Below are 27,586 nucleotides of genomic sequence, written 5' to 3'. Positions count from 1 at the left end.
TGCATGTCGGATATTATGTGGGCGTCCAAACATTCAGTCTCATTTGGAATACTGTGTGCAATTCTGGTCACCACATCTCAAAAATAATAATAATAAATTTTATTTGTATCCCGCCCTCCCCGCCGAAGCAGGCTCAGGGCAGCTAACAGGACATGGTCTACATCATGATTTGTATAAAACAATTTTAAAATATCATTAATAAATACATTTAAAAACAGTTACATAAAAATTTAAACTACAATAAATTAAGGATATTACAGCATTGGAAAAAGTCCAGAAAAGGACAACTAGAATGATTAAAGGGTTGGAACACTCTCCCTATGAAGAAAGGTTAAAATGTTTGGGGGTCTTTAGCTTGGAGAAATGTCGACTGCGGGGTGACATGATAGAGGTTTACAAGATAATGCATGGGATGGAGAAAGTAGAGAAAGAAGTACTTTTCTCCCTTTCTCACAATACAAGAACTGGTGGGCATTCAATGAAATTGCTGAGCAGTCAGGTTAAAATGGATAAAGGGTGATTAACATGTGGAATTCACTGCCACAGGAGGTGGCAGTGGCTACAAGCATAGACAGCTTCAAGAGGGGGTTAGATAAAAATAGAGCAGAGGTCCATCAGTGGCTATTAGCCACAGTGTGTATATATATGTGTGTGTGTGTGTATAATTTTTTTGGCCACTGTGTGACACAGAATGTTGGACTGGATGGGTCATTGGCTTGATCCAACATGGCTTCTCTTATGTTCTTATCAGCATCTGGAAATGGTGGGTGACTTGTCCAGGTCCCGCATTGCCTCGACTTGGACCTGGAATTTTTTAATAGTGCTTTAAATCCAGACCAAGAGCACTCAAGAGCGGACTTTGCATGTTTGAACACTCCTCCGTTACTGGGTCGTTGAAAGCGCAGAACCGGTTCCCGCCCAAACCTCAACCAGAAGTAATATCAATGCGCGAGCAGACGTGAGATAGAAAACTCTGTCAACTGCCTGGTAAACCGAGCACCTGAGTGGTCTTTTAATCCAGTCCTAAAACTGAGAATAGTCATGTGTAATTTGGCAGGTTATTTCTGCATGCGTTGCGATTGTGCAGGAAAAATAGTTCCACGGTAGAGAAAAGTAGAGTCACAGGGGATGTACTAAACAAATTACGTGCTAAAACGAATGTGCCTGCGCAAATCCAGAGTGCTACTGTCTGAAAACGAGGTCCAGCAGAGATGTCTGATCAACCAATCATGGGAACAAAATGGGGTATAACGGATGGCTGTCGGGATGTCTGATCCAGGAAATGTGTTGATGATACACCCGGACTATAATAGCAATGCGTTCATGGCGGCTTTATTGGTGAGTGTGACCAGGGCCAGAGTGTGAGTGAATAAGAGACTATGTGAGAAACCACACCACTGAAATTTGAGGGGAGAAAACCACTCAGTTTATTAAGGGAACTTTGAGTATATTTTGGGCTTTTATGAAAGGCACGGCAGTCTTTTGAAGCTTCTTCCAGTGTTGACAGTGCAACCTCCAGAACAGGGAACAGTGTGACCTACAAAACCCTGCCTGTCTTACTTCAGTACAAATGCCACAGGACTCCACTCTGGTTTCAAGTGCTGCTTACGAAGCCCTGGAATGCCCAAGACTCCCCATTGCTTGGAAGGTTTCTGCCCCTTTCACCCTTTGGCACAGTAAGAAGTAGAGGGTGCGCTCTCCAGAGCTGGGGCTTAAATTCATGCACCAGAGGCTGACTTCCAAGGGCAGGAGCCAGCCACAGATCCTCCATTTGTGCCATGCTTAATTGCTTTGCTGTGCAACTCACAAGGCAAGGTGCAGCTGCCAAACCAGCAAGGCCTGTCTAGCTGGGTGTTCAGAGGAGGCTTCAGATGCCTAATTGGCAGGTGGTTTATTTTCAAAAAGAGAGGCTCACAAGGGACAAACGGGTGAAAATGGACTTATGTTCCTGCTCAAACAGATGTTCTGAAACAGAAGCTTGCAAGCCTGTGGATCGCTAGGGATTAAAGAGCTGTGCCACATCCTGGCCTCCTAGCTATATAGATGTTCTATGGCCAACACCAAGCTGCATGGCTCTACTGATGCAAAGTGGTGCAGAGTGATGGTGTGAATTTGGGATTTCCTCTTCCCAACCTGTAGGATTGGAAAGAAAAGTATGCCCTCTCAGTTTTCAGAGTCACCTTAATGTGGATAATGAATTGAATGGAGCCAGGAAGGGTGCTAGGTAGGGCTGAAAGCAAATCTCTCTCTTTTTTTTAAATGGATCTTGAATACTGTCGTGGAGGAAGTACAAGGCCACTGGCTAACAGTGAATGGAGTTCCTGTTATTAACATTCCCCAATGACTAGGAAGGTAAGCTGGGTTGGCCCAAGGAAGTCTGGGCTTGCTATGTAGAACCAGGCAATGGCAAAACCACCTCTGCTTGTTTCCTGGCTTGAAAACCCTATGCGGTCATCATAAATTGGGTGCAACTTGATGGCACTTTTCACCACTTAGACTAGGAACACTAATTGTTCCAAAGAGAGCATCCAGCAGGGTAGCTGTATTAGTCTGTTGCAGAAAAGCAGCTAAAGTCTAGCAGATTTATTCAAGCGGAAGCTTTTGTGGTCTACAGCCCACTTTATTGGCTGTACACAGAGCTTTTTAAAGCAGAAACACAGTTCCTGGCTTGGTGTCAGGGGTGTGACCCAATATGCAAGTGAGTTCCTGCTGGGGGTTTTCTACACAAAAAAACCTGTGCGGAATAATGGTGTTGCGGTGTGTGGCCTACTATGCAAATGAGTTCCTGCTGGGCTTTTTCTACAAAAAAAGCCTTTGCTGCAACCAAGAACAACAGTCACACAATGCTTTTATTACAGCTGGACATCTTTTCCCCTTCTCTGGCAGGCATGATGGAAAAACCAAGTCTGCAGCTATTGCAAATGTAAGAATGAATTTATTTAAAACTGTAGTGCCCTACAGTCTTAAACACAAGCTCCCATGGGAAGAACAGAGGAGTCCTTTTGCAGAAGCAATTAGATAAGACCAAGGATGCTGTCAAAAGAGCTCAGGAAGTGGCGAGGCTGGTGGGGGAAAAGGACAGAGACTATCCTTCTGGAACTACAAAAATCAGCTGTAATTCAAATCTGTCTCTAGGGTTTATTGGAACTCACAGGACCCTTCCTTCAAAGGGAGAATGTCTGGGTTATTATACTGGCAAAGCTGGACAAATATTTTAGAAGGTGCAGCAGCTGTCACTTACAAGGGAGTTTTTACATCATGGGAAGGGGGCGGGGGAGCAGCACAGTATAGCCCAGTATTATGAACTCTCAGAAGCTAAATGGGGTAAAGAAGACCACCAAGGAAGACTCTGCAAAGGAAGGCAATGGCCAACCACCTCTGCTTCTCACTCGCATTGAAAACCCCTTACAGGGATTGCCATAGGTCTGTTGTGACTTGACAGCACTTACATGCATATATATGTATGCTAAGTCCCAAATACAATTCAACTGCCTTTTTGGTTTAGGCTAAAAAGCAGAACTCCATGTGAAGGAATGCAGATAATTCCAACAGGGTGACCTGCACAAGGTTTTAAGAATAGGAGCAGGCTAGTGTCAAGCAAGCAGATTTCAAAGTAACCAGTCCTTGAGTTGAAACAAAGTATAGCTTTATTGATAATCCATGTGCTTCTATTGAGCCAAGTATTGGAACGGATACAAAGTAACAGTAGAATGCATACTTAAAGGTGGCACATCAAAGGTTCTCTAAACATTGCTACAATAGCTAAACAATTCTGTATTCACGTGTGAAAGTTCACACGGCTTCCTCCTTTATCTCCTCTGTGGTTACTCTTCCTGGGACCAGGCTCTGCCTGGGAACCTGTCCCTGGAGGCTTTATCTTCAAAGAGCAAATTCCTGCATTTGTTAGTAAAAGCGAAAGAGGCGCCAGCTAATTCTCTACTTTGATGTGCCCCAGCTTGGTTTATGGTTAGTAACAGTTACAGTATGGCAGTTATATTCTGATAACCATAGACAGTCATAGAAAGAGAAAACATTGCTTGACAGCTAGAAGCTCACATTAAACCAGGATGGCATTTATAGGCATGGCAATTATTTAATGATAATGTTGTGGTCATCATAATGAAAGCAAAGACTTTCTGCTTCTCTCCAGCTCTAAATCAATCTTAAGATTTATCATCATCATCATCATTATGCTTTTCAAAGGACAAAGGACAAAAATTCAGATCTAGAGGTAGCATTCTCGAAGTCCATTAATAATCAGGGGCATATTTAATGAATCATCTGCAAGAGCTCTCAGCCTTTTAAAGGAAATTAATTAAATTTGGCAATCTGTATTTTACTTCTTTAGGCCACTTTCTAGACTGCCATTCCCTAAGAAATATGGTTGTGGCCAGGCTGAGTTCTGTCAAGGCATCTCCCACTATGCCTTTTGCCCCATATTCAAAGGCAATAAACTTCTGAATCCCAGTGCCAGGAGGCAGCAAAAAGAAAAGCCTATAAAAAGAAAAACTCTATGACCTAGAATCATAGAGTTAGAGGGAACTTCCAGGGTCATCTAGTCCAACTCCCCACACAATGCAGGAAATTCACAACTATCTCCCCCACACACATCCCCAGTGACCTCTGTTCCATGCTCAGAAGATGGGGGGGGGGGAAACCCCGCAACCCTCCAGGACTCCTGGCAAAACTAGCCTGTAGAAAAATTGCTTCCTGACCCCAAAGTGGTGAACAGCATTTCCCTCGGCATGTAAGAAAGGGCCACAAGAACTAAGAACTGATGCAACCCTTGCTGCCCTCCTTCTCATGATCTGCCAAAGTTCACAGAATCAGCATTGTTGTCAGATGGCCATCTAGCCTCTGTTTAAAGACTTTCAAAAAAGGAGAACCCACCACCTCATGAGGAAGCTTGTTTCTCTGAGGAAGTTCTTCTTAATGTTTAGTCGAAAACTCATCTGATTTAAGTTCAACCCATTGGCTCAGGTCCGACCTTCTGGGGCAACAGAAAACAACTCCACACCATCCTCTATATGACAGCCCTTCAAGTACTTGAAGATGGTTATCATATCACCTCTCAGTTGTCTCCTCTCCAGCTGAAAAGCTGAAAGAGCCGGGTATGTTTAGCCCTCTCCAGGCTAAACATACCCTGCTCTTTCAGCTTTTCCTAGCTTCCGAGATCTGTTGCTGGCCCTCCAGAGGAACTGGTTGTCCACTGTGAGACAGGATGTTAGACTAGATGGGCCACTGGTCTGATCCAGCAGGGCTTTTCTCATGTTCTGATGCTTTCAGGACCTGTCTGTGCATGGTGAGCACAGGTGCTATGAAGCACAGCCAGGGCCAGCCCTGCCACTAGGCAAACTAGGTGATTGCCTAGGATGCTGGCCTTCTGGGGACACCGAATTGGGCACCCCGTATGACTTGGTGATGTTATCAGTGCGGGGGGGTGGGGCGTCAGAAGTTAGCCTTAATTAGGGTGTCAAATAGTCTAGGGCTGGCCCTGAGCACTGCTTGATTCAGCTGGTGGTTCATTGCAACCCAGACAGGAAGAATTAAAAGCAGAAGGAACAGAAATAGTAATAATAAATATGAGAGAGAGACCTTCACCCTACTTCCACATGTGGCTCCAGATTCGTGCCTCCTTCACATTACCTACTGTTTGTCTTTTTAAGTGGAGATGACAGCAGAACTGAACCTGGGACCCTCTGCATGCCAAGCAGATGCTCTTCCAATGAACGACAGCCTTTCCCTTGCTGGCGTGGCTTCCTCCATTGCATCCTCTCCTGGTCACCTCCTGGTTCTACACACCATTTGAGATTTATCAAAATGCCACCCAAACTCTAGCATTATTTTTGTAGCATGCACAGAAGTCACAATTAGCTTCCAGAGGCGGGGGAGGTGTTGTGCACTAAAATCAGGTGTTTTTGAAACTATTTTTCCTTTTGTCCTGGGGCTTATGCTGGCTTTGCAAAGCCTTAGATTGGAGCTGTGCATTAATTTGGCACACTACCTAGGACCAGTCCCTGGCTAGTCCACAGGGTGGCTTTATGGGGCAACTTCTGGGCATTCTAAGCATTTTGCAAATGTCATCCCAATAATCCTTTCAGCAACGCTCTAAGGTGTTATCTCTGTATTGCAGATGGGCCATCAGAGACCGAGACTCTCAGAATAAGGAATTAATTGTGTGCCATCAAGTCACAACTGACTTGTGGCAAATTCTCATGGAGTTTTCAAGGCAAGAGAGGAGCAGAGGTGGTTTGCCATTGCTTTCCTCTGCATAGCAACCCCCGTTTTCCTTGGTGGTTTCCCAGTCAAGTGTGGCCAACCCTGCTTGGCTTTCCAGCTCTGATGAACTTCCAGTAGTCAGGGCTATTCAGGCTGCTTTTTTGGTTTGTTTATACCCAGCTTTGGTTTGTTTATACCCACTCAAAGCAGCTTACAACGTTGTTATCCTCTCCTCCAGTTCCTCCTCACAACAACAACTGTGTGAGGTGGGTTAGGTTGAGAGTGAATGACTGGCCCAAGGTCATCCAGCCAGCTTCCATGGCAGAGTGAGGATCTGAATCTGGATCTCCCAGATCCTGGTTGACACTGTAACCACTACAACAAATTGACAGCTATTGAGGCTGTGGCTTAGTTGAGATTTGAACTGGGGATTTTGGACTCTGGTGCTCAGCCACTACACTTGTGTTCTTCTGGTCCAGATAGACATTTAGAGACCTTAGAAACTATTTTGTTGAGCAGAACATAGAGACTGCCCTGTTTGATGTTATTTGTGTTTGTTCATTCCAGCATCCTGTTTCCATCAGCAGTGGTCAACCAGGGGACTCTGGAAGCTCAACTAGCAGGGCTCCTCCCTGCAATCAAATCACAGCTAATTTATGGTGGCTCAGTAGAGTTTTCAAGGCAAGAGATGTTCAGAGGTGGTTTTCCACTGCCTGCCTCTGCATAGTGAATCTGGACTTCCTTGGTGGTTTCTTACCCAAATACTAACCAGGACCAACCATTCTTCATTTCCAAGACCTGATGTGATTGGGCTGGCCTGGGCTTTCCAGGGCTATTGAGGCAGCAGAGCATAAACAATTAGCATTAGAAGTATCAAGGCTTTTTTTGTAGAAGAGCCTGACAGGAACTTACTTGCATATTAGACCACACCCCCCTCATGGCATCATTGTTTCACGTGACATTTTGTAGAAAATCCCCAGCAGGGACTCATTTGCATATTAGGCCACACCCCCTGATGCCAAGCTAGCAGGAACTCTGTTCCTGTGCATTCCTGCTAAAAAGAAAAAAAGCCCTGAGAGGTACCCTACGTGAACATGGAGGTTCCATTCAGCTGCCATGGCTAATGTTGACATATGAAGCAATTTCATACCAAGTTAGCCCACTAGTTTACCTGGCTCAGTTATGAATCCTCTGTGAATTGTGGTAGTGAGTCCCACCAGTGAAATGGGCCTTGCACAAAGGAGCCTGTATTGGTTGTTCAATTAGGGTTTGTAGAATCTTTCGGGATCAAGTGCCATGTTCTACTGGAGAAAGTTTTCCTTCCAGACGTTTCATTCTCAGCTGCGGAGAACATCCTCAGTGGCGTTGCACCCGGAGCAGGCGCTCAGACCTTCTTGGCTGCTGTGCATTGAGTTGGGGAACTGGGGTTGTTCAATTGGTTGTCACAGCACCATGGCAGCAGGGGGCACAATTTAAAGCATGATATTGCAGCAAATATGGGGGACAAAGGACTGGTAACTAGGTTCGGTGTTTGGAGATTAAATTAAAATTCTACACCATCACATTGTGCCCTTGGTCAGCCACTTGCCTCAACTTAGGTTGGGACTATGCTTTCAACTGCTTCTGGAAAGTACAGAAGCAGGTCACCAGAGCATCAGTATTCCTCTGTTGTACTGCCTCTGAACATGGAAGTTCCCTTTAGTTATCATGTTTTATAGGAAGGGCTTCAGTGGTCCCTGGTGGGGTTGAACAGGCTGGAAAGGCTTTGGGAAGGTGAAGCTGAGGAGCAGTGGCATGCGAGTGGTACAATCATTGGGAATTATGTTTTGGATCCAGCAGGTCTGTTCCACGAGTTGGAAGCATTGCTCCAGTGGAGGAAGGAGACTCCCCTGGAAGCGAGTACCTCAGCTAGCAGGATGTGTCTACACTATAGGCTTCCTACTATTTGGAGGCACCAACCATGACAGCCTCTAAACAGAAATGACTAATTCAGTTGTTGGGCTAACCTTCATAGATTTTATCCTCCATAAATTTGTCTGATACTTCCCTCCCCCAAGCTATTTGCATTAGTGGCTAGGCTATCAAGTGGCAGTGAGTTCCATAAGGTAATTGCACACTGTTTGGAGAAGTACTTGATGCTTCCTTCTCTCATGGATCATGAGCTTCTCTGCTTTGGTAAAGGAACACCTCTACCCCACACCCCTCTTTTTGTGTCCCTGCAGACAGCCCCTCTGCTCCAGTCAATGTCACGGTCAAGCTTCTAAAAGCCAACTCAGCTATGGTGACCTGGGATGTTCTGGAAGAGGAAGTGGTCATTGGATTTGCCATCTCCCAGCAGGTCAGCTTGCTGCCACAGCTCTATTTACTTCTGCTTCTTGCAGGCCTCTCTCAGGGCAGAATCGGAAGTTCTCGTATTATTGTGAGGGCAAAAGGTTTTTTTTGGGGGGGTGGCATTTTTGTATTTGTGTGTGTGTGTGTGTGTGTACACCTGAAAGTCATGGCAGCCTCTGGTGACTGACCCTTACTGGGGGCCTGGAGGATATTCAGGGATGTGGCTGAATAAAACCTGCCCCATCCTCCTGACTTTTGGTATCGCAAGGAGGTCTCCCATCCAAGTACCTGCCAGAGTTGACCATGCTTACCTTCTGAGTTCTGATGAGATTGGGCTTTCCAGGGCTATCCAGGTCAGGGCTACAAGGACAAGTTTGATAGGCAGGTGAAAAGTCCAGTTTTTTCCTTGGTACCCTGGCATCCTCTCATCCTGTCTCATAGGATCCTTTCCCCCATTTACTAGGAAGCTGGGGAAAATGAAATTCAAAGGGAGACTATTTGGGCATGGTTGGCAGGAAATTCATTGTGAATCCTGCACAGCCTGCCACCAAGCCAATCTGCAGGCCAATGGAGGGGCAGCGATGACCCCAAAGAATGCCTTTTTTCTCCATTCTGTTAGCCAAATGTACCACCACACAATAAAGGACACAACCAGTGAGATTCTATAAGCAGACATATTATCAGGTGACTCATGTCCTGCTCAGTTTTCAGTGGTGGTTTCTGGCTTTTTAACTCTTTAGTCTCTTTACACTGTTGCATAAGATCATTTGTTCAGTGCTGTGACACTCCTGCAAGATTCTTTGCTGATAAAATCTTTCTGATCCACATCAGTTTGGACACTATTTTCTATATAAGTTGTCCCTCAGACATGCTTGCTCATCAGTCAGATTGTGATTGATGCCCCCTTGATGGATGTGGACAGGATTCTTGGGATTATGAAGGATGCCACCTGCAAATTAGACCATTGTGGCTTGTTCAGTATTGCTGGGCCAATTTAGCTGCTCCTTGTCCTTGGCACAGCTCATTGGCTGATGGGAATTTTTCTGAATGAAGCAGTGGTGTGGTGAGGCCTTTATTGAAAAAGATCATGCTAATTCAGAGGCCTGTTTCCATTCTTCCATTTCTGGGCAAGGTGATCAGGTGTGTGGGGGAGGGGGAGAAGCCAGAACCACTTTGGGCTTTTCTGGATGATTCATCCGCCCTTGACCCAGTTTCATTTGGCTTCTAGCCTGGTCTTGGGTCTGAGACAGCTTTGGTTGCTCTGTTGGATAATCTTGGACTACAGATGTACATAGGGTAATTCCTCTTTGATAATTCTGCTAGAATTAGTTGCATTTGATACTGTAGCACATTAATTATTATTAAAGCATTTGGAAAATTACATCTGTGTTATGGTGGGGGAGGTGTTTACAAGGATTGCCCTTCTTGTCAGATTGAATATAAGGAATTTCCATTGGAGAGGCTGAACTGTCTAATTGAGCTATCAGTACTTTCTGTCTTGGTGCCCTGTGAAATAAAGTGAGTTCAGCCAGCTTTGAATCAACTAAGAACACTTTACTGCAAGAAGAAACAGTCTCAAAGGAACACAGGCAAAACTGCAAGTATATACAATCTGGCCATGGTTAACCACACACCCCTAGCAAGCAACTGTTACTCCTGTTGGCTCACTCCAGAACCCTTCATTTGCATCTCTTTGTTACAAGTTGTTCCATGCCTAGCATCCTGATTGGCCAGTTCTTCCAGGCTTCAGGATCCTGGTTTGCAAGGAGCACCTGTCTCAAGCTCAGGCAACAAGAACCCAGTAAGATGCAATACATAGCACCCTGTCCTTTTGTCAATGCTTTTTATAATCTGTATAAAGCCACTGCCTAAGATTACCCATACTTTTGGTACTGGAAGGGGCATCAATAGGATGTTTCAGCCTTGAGCCAGGTAGGGTTGCCAGCTCCAGTCTGGGAAATTCCTGCAGATCTGAAGCTCAGGGTAGGACCTTGGCAAGGTACAATGCCATAGAGTCCACCCTCCAAAGCAGCTATTTTCTTCAGGGGAACATCTCTAGCAGTCTAGAGATCATCCACAAAATCAGGAGATCTCCAGGCCCCGCCTAGAGCTTGGCAAACCTAAGCAGAGCCTGAATACTTTGTGGGGAGAGGAGACACACAGAAACAAAATCTTGACCAAACAGAACGGGGGCTGGCTGGGCAAGTTGTTGCTCCAGATGGGATAGAATTGTCACCACAGCTCAGGGTTTGGCTTGCCATGTAAGCGAAAAGTTGCAGCCTGCTCCATTGGTCAAGTTTGGCCCCCAGTGCCTGTAGGGGCCTCAAATCTGAGAGAGGAAGGGGATCTCCTCTTCCCTGGACAACCCAATGAGGTTAATATTCTTGAGGGAGGGGCTTCTGGACACAGCCCTTTCTGATGTATAAACAGAATGTATCTGTTTGCTCAATGCCTTCATGGTCATTTTATCCATAGATTGTCTTCCCTGCTTGACCCAGCAAGACTGATCTATGTATCTGTAGCTTCTGGACTAGATTACTGTAGCATACTGTTTGTAGGGCTGCCTTTGAAGATAACCCAGAAGTTTCCATTGGTGCAGCACAGAATAAGGACTGTCTGTCTGTTGAACAGGACAGGGTCTCTACCCTCAATATTAAGCTGTGTTGGCTCCAAGTTAGTTTTCAAGCCATTGGCAATGTCTTAGTTAGCACTGGCTCACTTCATGAGCTATCCATTCAAGAGCTTCATCTATGGTCACCCTCACTCTGTAGAATGAGCTCCCAGCAAAGATCTTCCTTTGCATCCTTCAAAAAGGATATCTGTACTAGATGAGCTGATCGCTGCAGAGGCGGCATTAAGAGAGAAAAAAACAAAGAAAGAAATTCTGTCCTTGAGGGCTTTTGACTGAGTTTGCTAAGGAGTTGAACACTGATGACTGTAATCTTTGTAGGCTGATTTCTCCTTCCCTCATCTTGATGCCTAGATCAGACTGTTCATTAATATGCTGTTCAAACCTAGTTTTAATATATATTTTAAGCCAGCGTATTCTTTGAGCTGTTGGAGGAGCAGGCCCTGAATGCTTGTGTGCTGTGGCTCGTCTCCCTGCAGAAGAAGGACGTGCGCATGTTGCGCTTCATCCAGGAGGTGAATACTACAACCCGCTCATGTTCCCTCTGGGACCTGGAAGAGGACACCGAATACATCGTGCACGTGCAGTCTATCAGCATCCAAGGCCAGAGTCCGGCCAGCGAACCCGTCCACTTCAAGACCCCTCGGGAAGCTGAGAAACTGGCTTCCAAAAACAAAGGTCAGTGTAGGGGAGGGGAAGTCCCAGGCCTCCAACAGGATGGTGGATAGTCTGCAGAGCTGTCTCCAGAGGATGGCAAAGGGTGGCAAGTGCTGCTACTGGCAAAGGGGTAGGGTTGCCTTTTCTGGGTTGGAAAACCTGTGGAGATTTGGGGGGAGCCTGGAGAAGATGCTGTTTGAGGAGGGGAGGAACCTCAACAGGGTATGATGTCATAGAGTCTACCCTCCAAACCAGCCATTTTTCTCCAGGGAAAACAATCTCTGTCATCTGGAGATTCTGGAAGGTTCTATCTGGAGGCTGGCAACCCTAGAGGCCTGTTACCCAACATTCTCTCTTTGGGACAGAGCGCTCAAGAGACAATCCAAGAACAGCCTCATTTTGCACATCTGAAGTTCAGGGGACACAGGGTTGAAGCCCCTCCTTCCAAAATCCTAGAGGAAGCACAGGGTTGAGGGGTTGGCTGAGAATCTACGTACCTGGGAAATGGCCCAATGCCTGTCTCCCTCTCCATCAGCAACCCCTCCCAAGCCTATCAGCCATAGTCAACCTCAGAGTGCCTTTCTTAGGAAGCAGCATTAGGGAAAGCCTCAGTCTCTGTGCCCTGTCTGCTGATGCTCCAGCAGTTGGTTGTCCACTGTGTAAAAAAGGATGCTGGATTACATGGATCACTGGTCTGATCCAGTAGGGCTCTTCAGATGCTCTTATGAGCTGGGCCTTGCCAAGTGCTTGCCTAACAGACCACAGAAAACAATTGCCTAACTCTGCTTTGGGGGGATTTCACCTTTGCAGGATCCAACAGCAGTTTTGTGTGGGTCAAGCTTGGAGCTACCAATAGATGTCCCTGGGGCAGGGCCACAGGAGCTATGCTCACCATTCCTCTTGGAGTCAAATTACATGTTCGTTTAAAACTAAAAGTGGGGTCTGGATTCCCCAGAGCCAACTCAGATTCCCTGAAGCCATATAATAGCTGCAGGGAATGACTTTTTTTTTTTTTTAAAGGAAAACCCATTTGGGCTCAGAATGCCTCTGCAGGGGGAGGAAATGCTCCTGCCTTCCCTCCAGGCCATTTTTGTGTGCTGAAACAGTGCTGGGCGGGAGTTTCCCCCTTTGTTTACTGTTCCAAATGCACAGAATACTCCGCATGGAGCAGCAAAAGAAGGGCAATAACTCCTCCGCAGCACTGCTTTGCCAGGGGGGAAATAACTTGGGGAGAACTCCCATGGAGGCATTCTGAGTTCAAAGGGGTTCTCCTTTATTTTTTTAAAATCTATCTTCCACAGCTGCTGTGTGGCTGTGAAGAACATGGACCCAACTCTTTAAAAACACAAACATGTAATTTGGCCCTCTCTCTGCAACCTGGCTTCCTAGCAGAAATTCTAGTTACTTGGAAGTGGCATACAGGATGGCTGGAGGCTGTTATGGCTACATGCCTGTTTCCCCAGTGCAGCAAATGGCTTCTCTCTGGAGGTGATTCAGGCATGGGGGGTGGGCAGAGTGGTGTCTGAATGCCTTTCTGCTGTGCACCACCACAGTTCCAATCCGGCTTGGTGCCCCGTGCATTTGGGAATCATGGAGCTTCCAGAACGTTTCTTTGGCCCAAATCAGGGACCAGCTCACTAATCTAGAAGCCTTGCTCACTTCTGCAACCTGCAGATCCTCAGGTAAACTGTGAATTTCTCCAAGAATCTCTGCTCTGTAAATATGTCACTGAAGCCTCTGCTCACCTCCCCCCAGCCCCCCTGCAGCCTGGGAATTACTCTAAATCCCACTGTCTTTCTCTGTCTGTGTGTGTGTGCAGATGAAGTTACCATGAAGGAGATGGGAGAGAAAAATCAGCAGCTACGAGCCGGGGAGATTCTCATCATCGTTGTGGTCTTGTTCATGTGGGCAGGTCAGTAGGATTCCCTGCATGCATGTGCAAAGGCAAGGCAGCTTGCACTGGGCTATAATCAGGGAGTATTGCTTTCACCATGATTGAGAGGGATTCCTTCACACACATACAGACAGTTCTGTGCACGTGCCTGCTATGTCTTTAATGCTAGGCATCAGAATAAAGAGGCAGCAGAGCTTTAGAGGACAGTTTAATATGTCAGGCTCTTCCTCTCTGGAGCGGCACTAACAACAACTGTCTTTTTCTCTGTTCTTGCTTGGACTCAGGCAGTCTAAAACTCTAGACCAGAGTTGAGGAATGGACTTGTCACAAACGCAGATGACATTTCTCCTTCTTCTTGAGGGCTGAGAAGATAAAATATACTGTGGGGAGGTGAACTAGTGTTGCCAAGTCACATTCAAGAAATATCTGTGGACTTTGGGGGTGGAGCCAGGAGCAAAGTTGTGACAAGCATAATTGAACTCCAAAGAGAGTCTTGGCCATCACATTTAAAGGGACCGCACACCTTTTAAATGCCTTCCCTCCTTCTTTTGGGGCTCATAGAATTGGACCCCCTGATCCAATCCTTTTGAAACTTGGAGGGTCTTTTGAGGAGAGGCATTGGATGCTATTCTGAAAATTTGGTGCCTCTACTTCAAAAAACAGCCCCCCCTCAAAGCCCCAGATAATCACAGATCAATTCTCGATTATATCCTATGTGAATAGGTCTCCATAGGGAATAATGGAGTGTCCAGCAGACATCCCCCCCCCCCCCCAGCTGCTTTCTGATGACCCTGAAGCAAGAGGAGGGCCTCCAAACTGGGGTCTGCCCCCACCTGGGGATTAAAGTTATACAAACCTTCACAAAATAACAACAAATTGAAAATATCTATGAAAAGTAAACAAATTTTCTCTTTAGAATTAATCATAGACCTTGCATATAAATAAGAAGAATGTCCGATCCACCCATGCCGCAAATCCTTCAAGATGCAGTCAATGCAAAACTTTCTTAAGCAGAAGGGTCTGGGTAGCTATTTCAGGAAGTGAATGTTCTCATAAGAGTCCAACACTCTTGGACTAGTTCGCAGATATTTCCAATGCAGCTGGACAAAATTAAATATGCGACGAGGTCGTACTTGAGCCCTCGTTTCACTTCCGCTTTGATGAGCTGCATATAAAAAATCACTTATGACAAACCTATACAAATATCAACTAACCTTGGAAATATAGACATGTAAAGAAGTATACCTTCCAACAGATGCTTTACAAAAATTCAGACAAGACACTTATGCTTCCATTTGCAGTAATGTTACAATGTGTAGAAGCAAATGGAAGCATAAGTGTCTTGAGATTATTCACTTCCTGAAATCACTGCCCAGACCGTCTTGCTTGAGAAAGTTTTACATTGAAGGATTTGGGGCATGGGTGGATTGGATGTTCTTCTTATTTATATGCATGGTCTATGCTTAATTCTAAAGAGAAAGTTTGTTTACTTTTCATAGATATTTGCAATTTGTTGTTATTTTGTGAGGCTGGTTTTCACGGAGGCCTGTATAGCTTTTAACTCCAGCTCTATTTTCCACGATTCTCTGTTTGGTCACACATGCACCCACCTGGGTACTGGCAACCCTAAGGTGAACTGATGATTTTATGTGATTCTTGTTAGAGATTCTTAGCAGAGTTATGCGCTTTTCATCAATAGTTTCATCTTGTCAAATTCTGGTCAGCAATGTATGCTTATTGTGCTAGACGAGCAGCCTTCAGGTAGATTATGGAGACTCTCCTCTACACAAAATGGTGCTCTGAAATTTGGGCAAAGTGGCTACCACACCCCAAAGCTCAAGAGCTGGCTGCAGAATCCATCTTTCTGAGAACCTCAGCAGGCATTAAATACTTATGGCTGCAACGGAAGGCTTGAAGTCTGTGAATGACGCCTGCTAAAGTCTGAGAAACCAACAAAGTCTCGCTAGGATTCCCAGCATGGTTTCCATGCCCTAAAGAGGACTTCTTCCCAAGGTGACCAGAACCAGAATAATAGTAAAATAGTAAAAACCATCAGAATACATTCTGCTTAGTGTGCATAATGTATTCATGCCACAGAATCTAGCTTTCCTTTTAATTTTTGTGAATATTTGTGTGTGACTAGAAGTCATGGCTGACTTCTGATGACCCCTAATGGGACTTGGATGTTTCAGAGAGGTGGCTTGCTTGCCTGCCTCTGTGTCCCGGCCCTGATATTTCCTTGGAGATCTCTCATCTAAGTTCTTGCCAGGGTCACCCCTGCGTAGCTTCCGAGATCTGACAAGACTGGGCTTGCTTGGGCTATCCAGGTCAGGGCAGAATCTAGCTTTTTTTGATGTATGATTTTGATTTTCTTTAACATAATGTATACCCTGCTTGGGTTTTTTTTTACCTTGCTTTTTGTTTCGGTTGTTTTCTTGAACCGTGAGGCTGAAATAACATCTCACCACACATCCTACCTAATCTCAAGTGCCACAAATCTCTTTTCCACTTATTTGCCGTGGTTGATGCCCTTAAGTCACCTGCCAGCTGAGAATTCAATATTCTAAGGACCTCAGGCTCACCAATCAAGAGTGAACTGTTATCTCCTGGCCTGCCTAGCAAACCATCTCCACTCGGTATTTACTGGAGCTCATTTCTAAATAATGGCACTGTTACATGAACAAATGGGCTAAAGCATCAGAGCATAAAATAGCAGAGGGGCAGTAAACCTTGATCCTCTTACAATTTGTTACCTGAGAAACTTCCTTCAAAGCAAAATGGCTCCTTGTGCAATGTCACAGCAATACACAAAGCAGTTGCAAGGAGTGGCCAGTCCATGGGAATCAAGGACTTGCTCCACTTGGAGCATCTGCTAATCAGACCCCCCCCCCCTCCCTGCCCACTCCATCACATGTCCAGGAGGACTTCTACATTTGGATTTGAAGAAAGCACAATATGCAAGGCAGGTCCTGTCCTTGGACTCTGGACTGTAAGAAAGCTCTGCCATCATCGTGGTTATATTTTTGACCTCTTAAGGGCCAGGGTGATTGTTGTTCCTCATGAGGAATCACATCCAGTCTCAAAGGTGGTGAAGGAGTGGGACAGTGTTAGAGTTAGAAGAGTTTTGTCAGTCTATAGTTTCAGCTAAGGTGGAGTAAAAACTGGTGGAAGGAACATTTACAATCTGAGATATGCAGATGACACTATATTACTGTAAGAAAATAGGATAGGCTTGAAACAACTGTGCTGAAGCAGGATTACAGCTGAACATCAAGAAGACAAAAGTCATGACAACTGGGAAATTAACACAGCTTTAAGGCTGACAGTGAAAAAATTGAAATAGTTAAAAATTTCCTATTCTTTGACTCCATAAACCAAAACAGAGACTGCAATCAAGAATCAGAAGAATAAGATCAGGAAGGGAAGACATGAAGGAACTAGAGAAATCAGTCTCTCTCTCTCTCCCCACTCCCATAAGACCTTCCTCAAATCCGTGACTGAGTTTGCCAGGCCTGAACAGAAGGTTTAATATGGAGCAAGGCTGTTTACAACAGGATGTTTTGGGGACCATTAATTCATAGGGTCCCCATAAGTTGGAAGCAACTTGACAGCACTTAACACACACCCACACATATAATCTCAGCTGAAAATATTAAACCTTCTGTTCAGGCCTGGCAAACTCAGTCACGGATTTGAGGAGGGTCTTATGGGAGTGGGGGAGAGAGAGAGACTGAGACTTAATGCTGCTTTGAAATCAGATTTTCTGACACCCTCCATGGGCTCTCAGATAAAAGGAAGTGTGCTCAGCACATGGCCAGATACTAGTATTTTTTATTTTCTAATCTTTTACAGTGCTTGGTATATTGTTGGTGCTTTTATGACTGCAAAATAGCAAATAAGGAGCCTGTAAAGAATCAAAGGAAGTAGGAACAATTTGGAAATTGGACCCTGCCCTCCAAAATCTCGCCCTCCAGGATCTTCTACGCTCTGAGGGGTTTGATTAGGCTGGTTTCTCCTGCCCTCCCCTTTCCCCCTTTAACTGACACTCACCTACTCTTAATGTTTTGTCTCTTCCAGAGTGTTTTTAGTTTTCATCAGATTGTGTTTTTTTGTTCTCTTTTGATTAATTGATGATACCTGGAGTTATCACCTGCCTTTCTCATTGAAGTTCAAGGCAGATTAAAAATTAAATCATAAAACAGTATGGGACACTTACAAAGCAGTAATGAGAGGACTATTAATCACATTGAACAATAAAGATAAAAGGGCCAAAGAAGAACGGTTGGTAGCATTACAAAATGAAATAAATAAAAAAGAAAGGAATCTGAAAAAAAGGCCAGGAAAAAAGAAGTTAATAAAAGAAATTACAATATTACAATCTCAAGTCAAACATTTGCTGAATAAAGAACTAGAATGGAATTTAAAAAGTCTGAAACAGAAATCGTTCGAAAGTGCGAATAAACCTGGAAAATATTTGGCCTGGCAATTGAAGAAAAAGAAAGAAAAGAAAACTATTAATAAAATTATGGCAAATGGAAAAGCAATAGTAGATCAAGAAGGCATCAAAAGAGAATTTTTTAAATATTATGCAAATTTATTTAAAGGTGTGAAAATTAAGAAAGAAAAAATGGAAGAGTATCTACGGAATATTCAAGTGGCACCTTTGACTGAGTATGTGAAAAAGATTTTAAATGACCCAATAGAGAAAATTGAAATTGAAGCGGCAATAAAAGCAATGAAAGAAGGTAAGGCTCCTGGGCCAGATGGATTTACATCTAAATTTTACAAAACCCTTAAAGATGAGATAATACCCAAACTGATGAAATTGTTAAATACAATAAGAGAAAAAGGGAAAATTCCAAATACTTGGAGGGAAGCTGTAATTTCTTTGATCCCTAAAGAAGACAAAGATGCCACAAATGTAAAGAACTACAGACCAATTTCACTGCTGAACAATGACTATAAGATCTATACAAGAATTTTGGCAGAATGATTGAAGCAATATTTGATTAACTTTATAAAAAAAGACCAAGCCGGATTTCTTCCTAAAAGACAAATAAGAGACAATGTAAGAGCTGTTATTAATGTTGTGGAATACTATGAGAAACATCCAGAAAAGGAAGCGGCCTTATTTTTTGTAGATGCAGAAAAAGCCTTTGATAATTTGAGTTGGGACTTTATGTTTGCAGTAATGGAAAAAATAAATTTAGGGGAACATGTTATAAAAATGACGAAAGCAATATATACAGAACAACAAGCAAATTTGTGTATAAATGCAGATCTTACAAAAGAATTGAAGGTAAGCAAAGGTACAAGACAAGGATGTCCGTTATCACCATTGTTGCTTATAATGACTCTTGAAATTTTATTACAACAAATACAAAATGATAAAGAAATAGAAGGATTAAAAATTAGAGGATTCTCTTATAAATATAAAGCCTTCGCAGATGATATTGTGTTCATAATAGAGAATCCGATCCAAGTGTCACCATTGCTGTTAGCTAAGATAAAAGAATATGGAGAGTTAGCAGGACTATATATAAATAAAGAGAAATCGAAATTTTTATGCAAAAATATGCAACCAAACAGAATTAAAGAATTGCAAATTGTGACGGGTTGTGAAGTCACCACTAAAGTTAAATATCTTGGATTAGAGATAACCATGAAGAATATTGACTTGTTCAAAAATAATTATGAAAAATTATGGTGTAAGATGGACAAAGATTTGATGAAATGGAATAGACTTAACTTATCCTTATTGGGCAGGATAGCTGCAATTAAGATGAATATTTTGCCAAGAATAATGTATTTGTTCCAAACTATCGCAATTGTGAAGGATACCAAACAATTTAATAAATGGCAAAGGAAGATTTCTGATTTTGTATGGGCCGGAAAGAAACCAAGGATTAAGATGAAGATTTTAATAGATGCCAAAGAGAGAGGTGGTTTTCAGCTCCCGGATTTAAGATTGTATCATGATGCGGTTTGTTTGACATGGATCAAAGATTGGATAATGCTGTTAGATAAAAAACCTCTATGGTTAGACGCTCATGGGAATAAATTCGGCTGGCACGCGTATTTGTGTTATGGGAAGAATAAGATGAACGGTTTTTTCTCTCACCATTATATCAGGAATAGTTTATTAAACACTTGGATAAAATATAAGAAATATGGTGATGAGAGAAAACCGCTCTGGATAGTGCCAGCAGAAGTAATAAAAATAACAGCTGAATCTGATGAAGAAAGAGCAATGTCATATAATCAACTGCTCAAGATTCAAGGAGGCAAAATTGAATTAAAATCTGCAGAAGAGTTAAACAATAAGTACGACTGGTTTCAAATGCAACAAATCAAAAGCTTGATGGAAAACAATATTAAATTGGATGGAATTAGACGTGAGCAAACAGAACTGGAAAGGGTCCTGCTTGGAGATAATGAAAAATTAATATCGAAAGTATATAAATTATTATTGAAATGGTCTACAGAAGAAGAAGTAGTAAAGTCTCAAATGGTCAAATGAGCAATCAATGTGAATAGAGAAATACAAATGGATACGTGGGAGTACCTTTGGAAGAACTCGATGAAGATCTCAACTTGTCAGAGTATTAAAGAGAACTGTTTTAAGATGATGTATAGGTGGTATATGACTCCGAAAAAGCTGGCTAGGATGAGTAAGAAGATGTCGGATAGATGTTGGAAATGTAGAAAACATGAAGGTTCCTTTTTTCACATGTGGTGGACTTGTGCAAAAGCGAAAGAATTTTGGAAGATGATACAACAAGAAATCTCCAAAATTTTGGGTTATGACTTTAAGAAAACTGCAGAGACTTTTTTGCTTGGATTACAATTAGAAAAATTTCCAAAGGATGACAGGACTTTAATTTGGTATTTGCTCTCAGCTGCTAGGACATTGTATGCGCAGCTGTGGAAACAGAGAAAAATACCAGAGAAATGGGATTGGATTGTGAAAGTTTTATCATGGAGTGAGATGGACAAATTAACTAAAACTTTAAGAGACTATGATTTAGACATATTCAAAAAGGAGTGGAAGAAATTTAAAGGATATATGGAGAAAGAGTGGAATGTAAAAAGACATTGGACAATTTTTTAGCATTAATGAGAGAAGAAAAATATTGAACTTTGATTGGTTAGCGGTACCTTTATAATTGAATTTAAATTTATAACTTCGGGGAAGTCAAATGCTGGAGGGAGGGGGGGTTGAACTATCATATGGGTTAGTATAGAAAAGAGACAATTAAATATTGTAACCATATGTTATTAATAAATTGTTAAAACAGAAAAATTAAATCATAAAACAATGAAATGAAGATTGGTTTTTAAACCGTGCAATAAAACTGGATCATACAATTAGAGAATAATGAAATAAAGACAGTATAATCTATCCACTGATGAATGCAGTGTGAAGGCGCAGAAATTCTTATCCTGTTTGTGAATGGCCTAGGCTGATGTTTTAGTGGTCGTGAACCATGGAAGGGAGGGGGAAACTGCTTTCCTGTCAGAGTCATAAGTGGGCAAGGGGTGTGCAGGGAACCATACCCCCCCCCCCAAATTCCCACCCTTCAAGATTTCCATCCCCCCTGCTTTAGACTACTTATAGTCCATCTTTCTCATTAGCACTCAAGGCAAATTACACAGTACAAGTCAATACAATCAATAGGATGAGACATCTTATAAGCAATACAATACAACCAGCACTGTATAAGCTTTTAGCAGTTTGAGAAGGCTGTTGTTTGATTCCCTCCTCCCCGTCCTTTCTTTTTCCTGATTTTGAAGAAGGGATGCCAGCTTCCAGGTGGGAGATGGGCACCCCTGGTATTACACTTCATCTCCTGACAACAGAACTCAGTTCCCCTGAAGAAAACAGATGCTTTGGAGGCTGGATTCTATGGCATTGTACCCTACTGAGGTCCCTAACCTCCTCAGGCTCCAGTCCCAAATCTCCAGGAGTTTCCCAACCTGGATCTGGCAACCCTACCTCCCCCCCATCCCCTGCTAGTGACCAGAAAGGACCTGGCAACCCTATTTTCAACTACTTGCAACCGGTGTTCCCTCGAAGCTGAGTCAGTGTGAGCTAGCTCACAGTTTTTTACCCTTTGGCTCACACATTTTTGTCTTAGTTCAGGAAAAATGGTCCCAGAGCACACTAATTTATGTAGTAGCTCATAATTTCAATGCCATTAACTCACAAAGTAGAATTTTTGCTCACAAGACTCCACAGCTTAGAGGGAGTATTGCTGTCAATATTCCCTTCCTCTGTCCTGCAGTGTACTCAGTCCTCATCAGGGTCCCTTCCTCCTTTTTTTCTTTGCTTTTAGATAATTTGTTAATTTGTGTTTTCTTCCCATTGGAGGATGGGATTCCCCTGAGTGTGCACACAGAGCTGGCAAACCAAGATTTGTATCTGGGACCTCCCAGCTCAAGCTTCATACTCTGAGCAACTCTGTTATTTATATATTCTGGCATTTAAACAAACAAACAGGTTCTGGGGCTGAGGCCTTGGCAAGAGTTCCCATCCTAGCTCGCCTGGCTGAGTCCTGCCCAGCATGAGGTAATGAAAATGGAGTTTGTGCTTGTCTGCTTTCTGTGTTCGGAGTCCCCAGCTCCATTCCACAGCTGCTTGAGTGGCATGAAACATTTATGAAAGCAGAAAAGCTCTCCTAGTGAGGTTTCCTATCGCTTTAGCTGGAGAGGGTGCGTGGGGGAGGGCCACTTCAGGTGAACTGAGCACTGAAGCAAAGCAGTGAGGAAACAAACTGCATCCTCCACGTCCTGCTCTGGGGGAACTGTCCCCCCCCTCCAGTCCTCCAGTCAAAGGATTTTCTCGTTTACCTCACATAATAGGTACATAGAGCTGTGAGTGAAACCCATCTGAATGGTGTTGCTAAGATGGCTGCCTCTTCTGAGGGTATGAATATGATGTCACCAAACTGCCTTGTGGAGGATGAATGGTTTTGTTTGTGTATTTTTTTAATTAAAAACATTTTTTAAATGTTGGTGTGCTTAACAATGGCTGATTGTTTAAACGGTAGCAGTAGGGTTGCCAAGTCCAATTAAAGAAAAATCTGGGGACTTTGGGGGCGGAGCCAGGAGACTTTGGGGGTGGAGCCAGGAGACCTTGGGGGTGGAGCCAGGAACAAGGATGTGACAAGCATAATTGAACTCCAAGGGAGTTCTGGCCATCACATTTAAAGGGACAGCTCACCTTTTTAAATGCCTTTCTTCCATAGGAAATAATTAAGGATAGGGGCACCATCTTTTGGGGCTCATAGAATTGGACCCTCTGGTCCAATCGTTTTGAAACTTGGGGGGTATTTTGGGGAGAGGCACTAGATGCTATACTAAAAATTTGGTGCCTCTACCTCAAAAAATAGCCCCCCCAGAGCCCTCAATACCCACGGATCAATTCCCTATTATTCCCTATGGGAATTGTTCTCCATAGGGAATAATAGAGTGCCTAGTAGACATTTCCCTCCCCCCCCACGCTTTCTAAAGGAAGGGGGAGGGCCTCCATACCAGGGAATTCCCCCCTCCCTGCCCCCTCCCTCTCTCACACACACAAACAAACACTTACCGCACTTGGTCTTCTTCCCTCTGCCTGCTCTGAAAACGAAAGCAAAGAAAGGGCGGGGCCGTTCTCCGAAGCCCTTCCTGTTTCCTCCTTCCTGCCCAGCCTTAAAGGGGCAGAAATTTTACAAACTGCTCAGGACTCAGGAGCTCTACACCAACATGAACGCTTCAGGTATGTTCTCCCCCCCCCCTCCACCCCCCCACCCCCCCGCTTCCTGATTTCTGGAGACCGGGGGATGAAGCTGGGAACCCAGGAGCCTCCCGGAAAAGCGGGGGGATTGGGAAGCCTAGGTAGCAGTCTGTACCTGGGAATCATTTTAGCCCCTCTCTCTTTTTTCTGTATCAGCCTTCATATATAGGAAAGGGTTTCTAGGAAGTTTTCCTAAGCATATGTAATCATACAATGTCTCTCCAATCCAAAACTTATTGTAGTATATACATTTGAGGGCATCAGATGCATGATTATGGCAGATTCTGTCTCCCTCTCTCTGCAAACCTAATGCGTCTCTTGCTGTGTGAGACCTCCACTTTCTTATCTCCTAAACTTGGTATTCCAGTTCCCCCCTGGGATGCTGGAACAGTGAATCCAGAATTAAATATTCCAAATGGACTAAGGAGAGGGATTTCTGGGGATGATTCACAGTCTCTTCACAAAGGCGCATGGAGGTATGGAGACAGCAGTGCCCATTTTCTTGAGGACGGGCCACTGGGAATGTCATCCTGGCTGCCCTTGCTAGGTGAAGCTGTCACGCTGCATTTGCAAGCAGCAAGGAGAAAGGTTGCTTATTCAAGCACACCGATGCACTGAGGCTGCTGTGGAAGAGGCTGCAGTCTCTTTCATTTGTCACCAGTGCCTAGGCTTTATTCCACACAGACCTAAACTAGGCAAAGGAATTTTCCATTGTTCTGCTGTTTATATTTCTGCCCTGAGCAGGCAGCTGCAAGCAGACACAAGTCTGCCTTTTATCTCCAGGATGGCTTGGCTCAAAGCAGCATCGAGTCACCTGGGGGTGAGCTGCCTGGTCCCTGACCTATCTGTCCAGGCAGAAGCAGCTTTACCTGCTGATTCTGCACATGGTTGTTCACACAAAGCTGCCTTTGGGCTTGGAAAACTCTGCTACTGATTGGCTGAGGTGATGTCAAAGACAGTGATGTTAAGTGTTCATCAATATTCCAACTTCTCAAGGAACAACAGTGGCCAGTGTTGTTTGCAATTCAGTTTCTGAAGGTGTTGCTCTAGCTGGGACACAAACCCAGTCTGGGCAAGGGAAAAACCACAGATGGCAGCAGTTTTGTATGGCAGGCTGAGAAATGTGCAGTGGTCCCAAAAGGAGGGAAATGAAGAAAACCTGAAGGAAGGCTGTTGAAGAAACGTTATGGTGGAGATTAATGGGAAGAAGGGGAGAACGGAGAGACAAGTTCTAGGGGAAGTCTGCAGGCTGAAAAAACAGGTCATCATGATGGAAATAAAATTGGACCAGAGTCTATAGATGTATGTGTTGGGGGGAATCCACTATTGTCAGGGAAAGCTGCTTGGTGGGCAGGAAACTGTGGGGCCATGAGGCAGGGAGGCAACAGTCCCTGAAAGGACCAGCATATTGAAGGGGGCCAGAAAGGCCAAGAAGCAGAGTGGGAGAGGATGCCTTTCACAAGTGTTGCCTCCAACAGGCCAGGAGACTGAAGAAGTGCTTCCAGCATCTAACGTTGAATCATCAGAATCCAAACGTGCAAAGGTGTATTTGGGGAGGCAGATTTGTTTCAGCATTAAAAAGTTGCATCAATAATTGAGAAATCAGTTGTTGCCTGCCTATCCATCAACTCATAATTAAAAAGCAATTCATGCAACCGTTAGTCTATTAATGGTGTTATGACTCCCCCCTCTTTTTATTTCCTTTTTAATCTGCTGATGAATTAAATTTGGTGGAGTTTAGAGAAAGTGCATGATCTCCCCATTCAGTTCCATTTATTATTGATTCATTCATGCTTTCAGTACCATTCATTCATTTAATATCATTCATGATTTGTAAAATTCTCCTTGATTACTTGGTTTTCTAAGCTAAAAAAGGCTTAGGGCAGAGGAACTGCTGCTTTACTGCCCCTTGTCTCTTTCCACAGCTTGACGCTAGCAAGGAAGCCATTGAGAAAAGGTCCCTAAGACCTGGCTCTCCATCTGCTGAGAACCTAACTTGGAGACTAAAAAATTCATAATGAATTAATATTATTGATAATTTACAAAATTAGAATGATTTACTAGTACAATAAAATTAATAATCAAAAATAAACTTACATTCCAAAATAACTCATGTGGCCCAAAACAACTCTACTGATCTTTATAGCCACACATGAGGAAATGTAAAGTTATATACTCATAATGTTTAAAAAGACATCCTGAGAATTTTAGGCACCCACATGACCTTAAAAGGTCAACGGAGATATAGACTACGTCATATAGTGTGCATGCGATATTAAATTGAGACCACTGAAGAAGACCTTTGTGGCCAAAATGTGTCTGGTCCAATTTAATTGTTTTATTGTTTCTAACCAGTGCCCCTAATAATATAGTTTGAGTCTGGTGGCACCTTTAAGGCCAAAAAAGTTTAACTCTGAGTAGCAGCTTTCGTAGGCTTGCCAAATCCAATTCAAGAAATATCTGGGGACTTTGGGGGTGGAGCCAGGAGATATTGGGGTGGAGCCAGGACCAAGGGTGTGACAACTACAATTGAACTCCAAAGGGAGTTCTGGCCCACCACATTTAAAGGGACTGCACACCTTTTCAATGCCTTCCTTCCATAGGAAATAATGAAGGATAGGGGCACCTGCTTTGGGGGCTCATAGAATTGAACCCCCTGGTCCAATCTTTGTGAAACTTGAGGGTACTTTTTGGAGAGGCACTGTATGCTATGCTGAAAATTTGGTGCCTCTACCTCAAAAAACAGCACTTCTCCCCCCCCCCCGAACCCCGGATACCTGTGGATCAATTCTCCATTATTTCCTATGGGAATAAGTCTCCATAGGGAATAATAGAGTTCTCAGCAGACATTTCCCTCCCTCCCCCCCGCTTTCTGATGACCCTGAAGCGGGGGGAGGGCCTCCAAACCGGGGGATCCCCTGCCCCCACCTGGAATTGGCAACACTACGCTTTTGTGTATCTGAAGAAGTGTGCACACACATGAAGGCTTCTACCCAGAATTAAACTTCGTTGGCCTTAAAGGTGCCACCAGACTCAAACTTTGTTCTCCTGCTTCAGATCAACATGGCTGCCCACCTGAAATGAATAGTATTCTGCATTATTTGTGATGTGTATTGCATAGTATGTGACTTGCATAGCCTAAAGGCCTGTTTTCTTTTTAATCAATTATTTAAGTGCACTGTAATAATAAAGATGCATTTTATTTAATCCTTCTTATTTATGCTTGTGCCCTCAGCCTTTTAAGCCGCCACAAGAATAAACACTCTGCAGAATATGAGCTTGGCCCTTTTGGAAAGCGATCCTTGCAATTTAACTTGTGGCACTTTTTCTTCCCACTAGGGGTGATTGCCCTGTTTTGCAGGCAGTATGACATCATCAAAGACAACGAGCCAAATAACAACAAGGAGAAAGCCAAAAACACGTCTGAAAACAGCACCCCCGAACACCAGAGTGGGGGGCTCCTGCGCAGCAAGGTGAGAAGGAAGAAACTGATCGCCCCTTTTCCCCCCAAATACAAACTCTGGTTTTAAATGCAGCTGAAAATTTGTGCCTTGCATGACATCCGCAAATAAGGTATTGGGGAAGTACACTGGCCCAGAGCCAGACATTGGGCAGCAGAGGTAATTAAATTGGCAAAGTCCATGCTGCAGCTGGAGGTTGGCAGCCCTACAGAAGCCCTCCAGGGTACTGGTCCACCAGGAACTTTCCCAGTAGGTTAAAGGGCCCATCTGCCCCAGCTTAGGGTTGCCAGCTCCAGGCTGAGAAATATCTGTAGATTGGGGGGGGGGGAACCTGAGGAGGACAGGGTTTGGGGAAGGGAGGGACTTCAATGGGATATAATGCCTAGAGCAGGGGTGGCCAAACTTGCTTAACATAAGAGCCACAAAGAATAAATATCAGATGTTTGAGAGCCACTGGAAGGATGGATGGATGGATGTCGAGATACTGTGCAACTGCAATAAAGAAGGCCAACACTATGCTGGGAATTATTAGGAAGGGAATTGAAAACAAATCAGCTAGTATAATTTGTTGTTGTTGTTCAGCTGGACAGTCGAATTCGACTTTTTGTGACCTCATG

The 27,586-nt window shown here is 43.9% G+C and overlaps 2 protein-coding genes across 3 annotated transcripts in view; both read left to right on the top strand.

Moving 5' to 3' along the window:
* The window catches only part of YARS1 (tyrosyl-tRNA synthetase 1), a 196,746-nt gene that overhangs the window by 99,651 nt on the left and 69,509 nt on the right, over positions 1-27,586 (top strand). The window lies entirely within an intron of this gene.
* The window catches only part of FNDC5 (fibronectin type III domain containing 5), a 60,032-nt gene that overhangs the window by 29,190 nt on the left and 3,256 nt on the right, over positions 1-27,586 (top strand). Inside the window, exons 2-5 of the mRNA XM_060258484.1 lie at positions 8,442-8,557; positions 11,659-11,857; positions 13,656-13,748; positions 26,848-26,981. Of these exons, the coding sequence (XP_060114467.1) occupies positions 8,442-8,557; positions 11,659-11,857; positions 13,656-13,748; positions 26,848-26,981 (542 nt within the window). The remainder of the gene's footprint in view (positions 1-8,441; positions 8,558-11,658; positions 11,858-13,655; positions 13,749-26,847; positions 26,982-27,586) is intronic.

The sequence above is a fragment of the Heteronotia binoei genome, chromosome 17 (genome assembly GCF_032191835.1).
Source record: "Heteronotia binoei isolate CCM8104 ecotype False Entrance Well chromosome 17, APGP_CSIRO_Hbin_v1, whole genome shotgun sequence".
Taxonomy (NCBI): Eukaryota; Metazoa; Chordata; class Lepidosauria; order Squamata; family Gekkonidae; genus Heteronotia; species Heteronotia binoei.
This window is presented reverse-complemented; position numbering and strand designations above follow the sequence as displayed.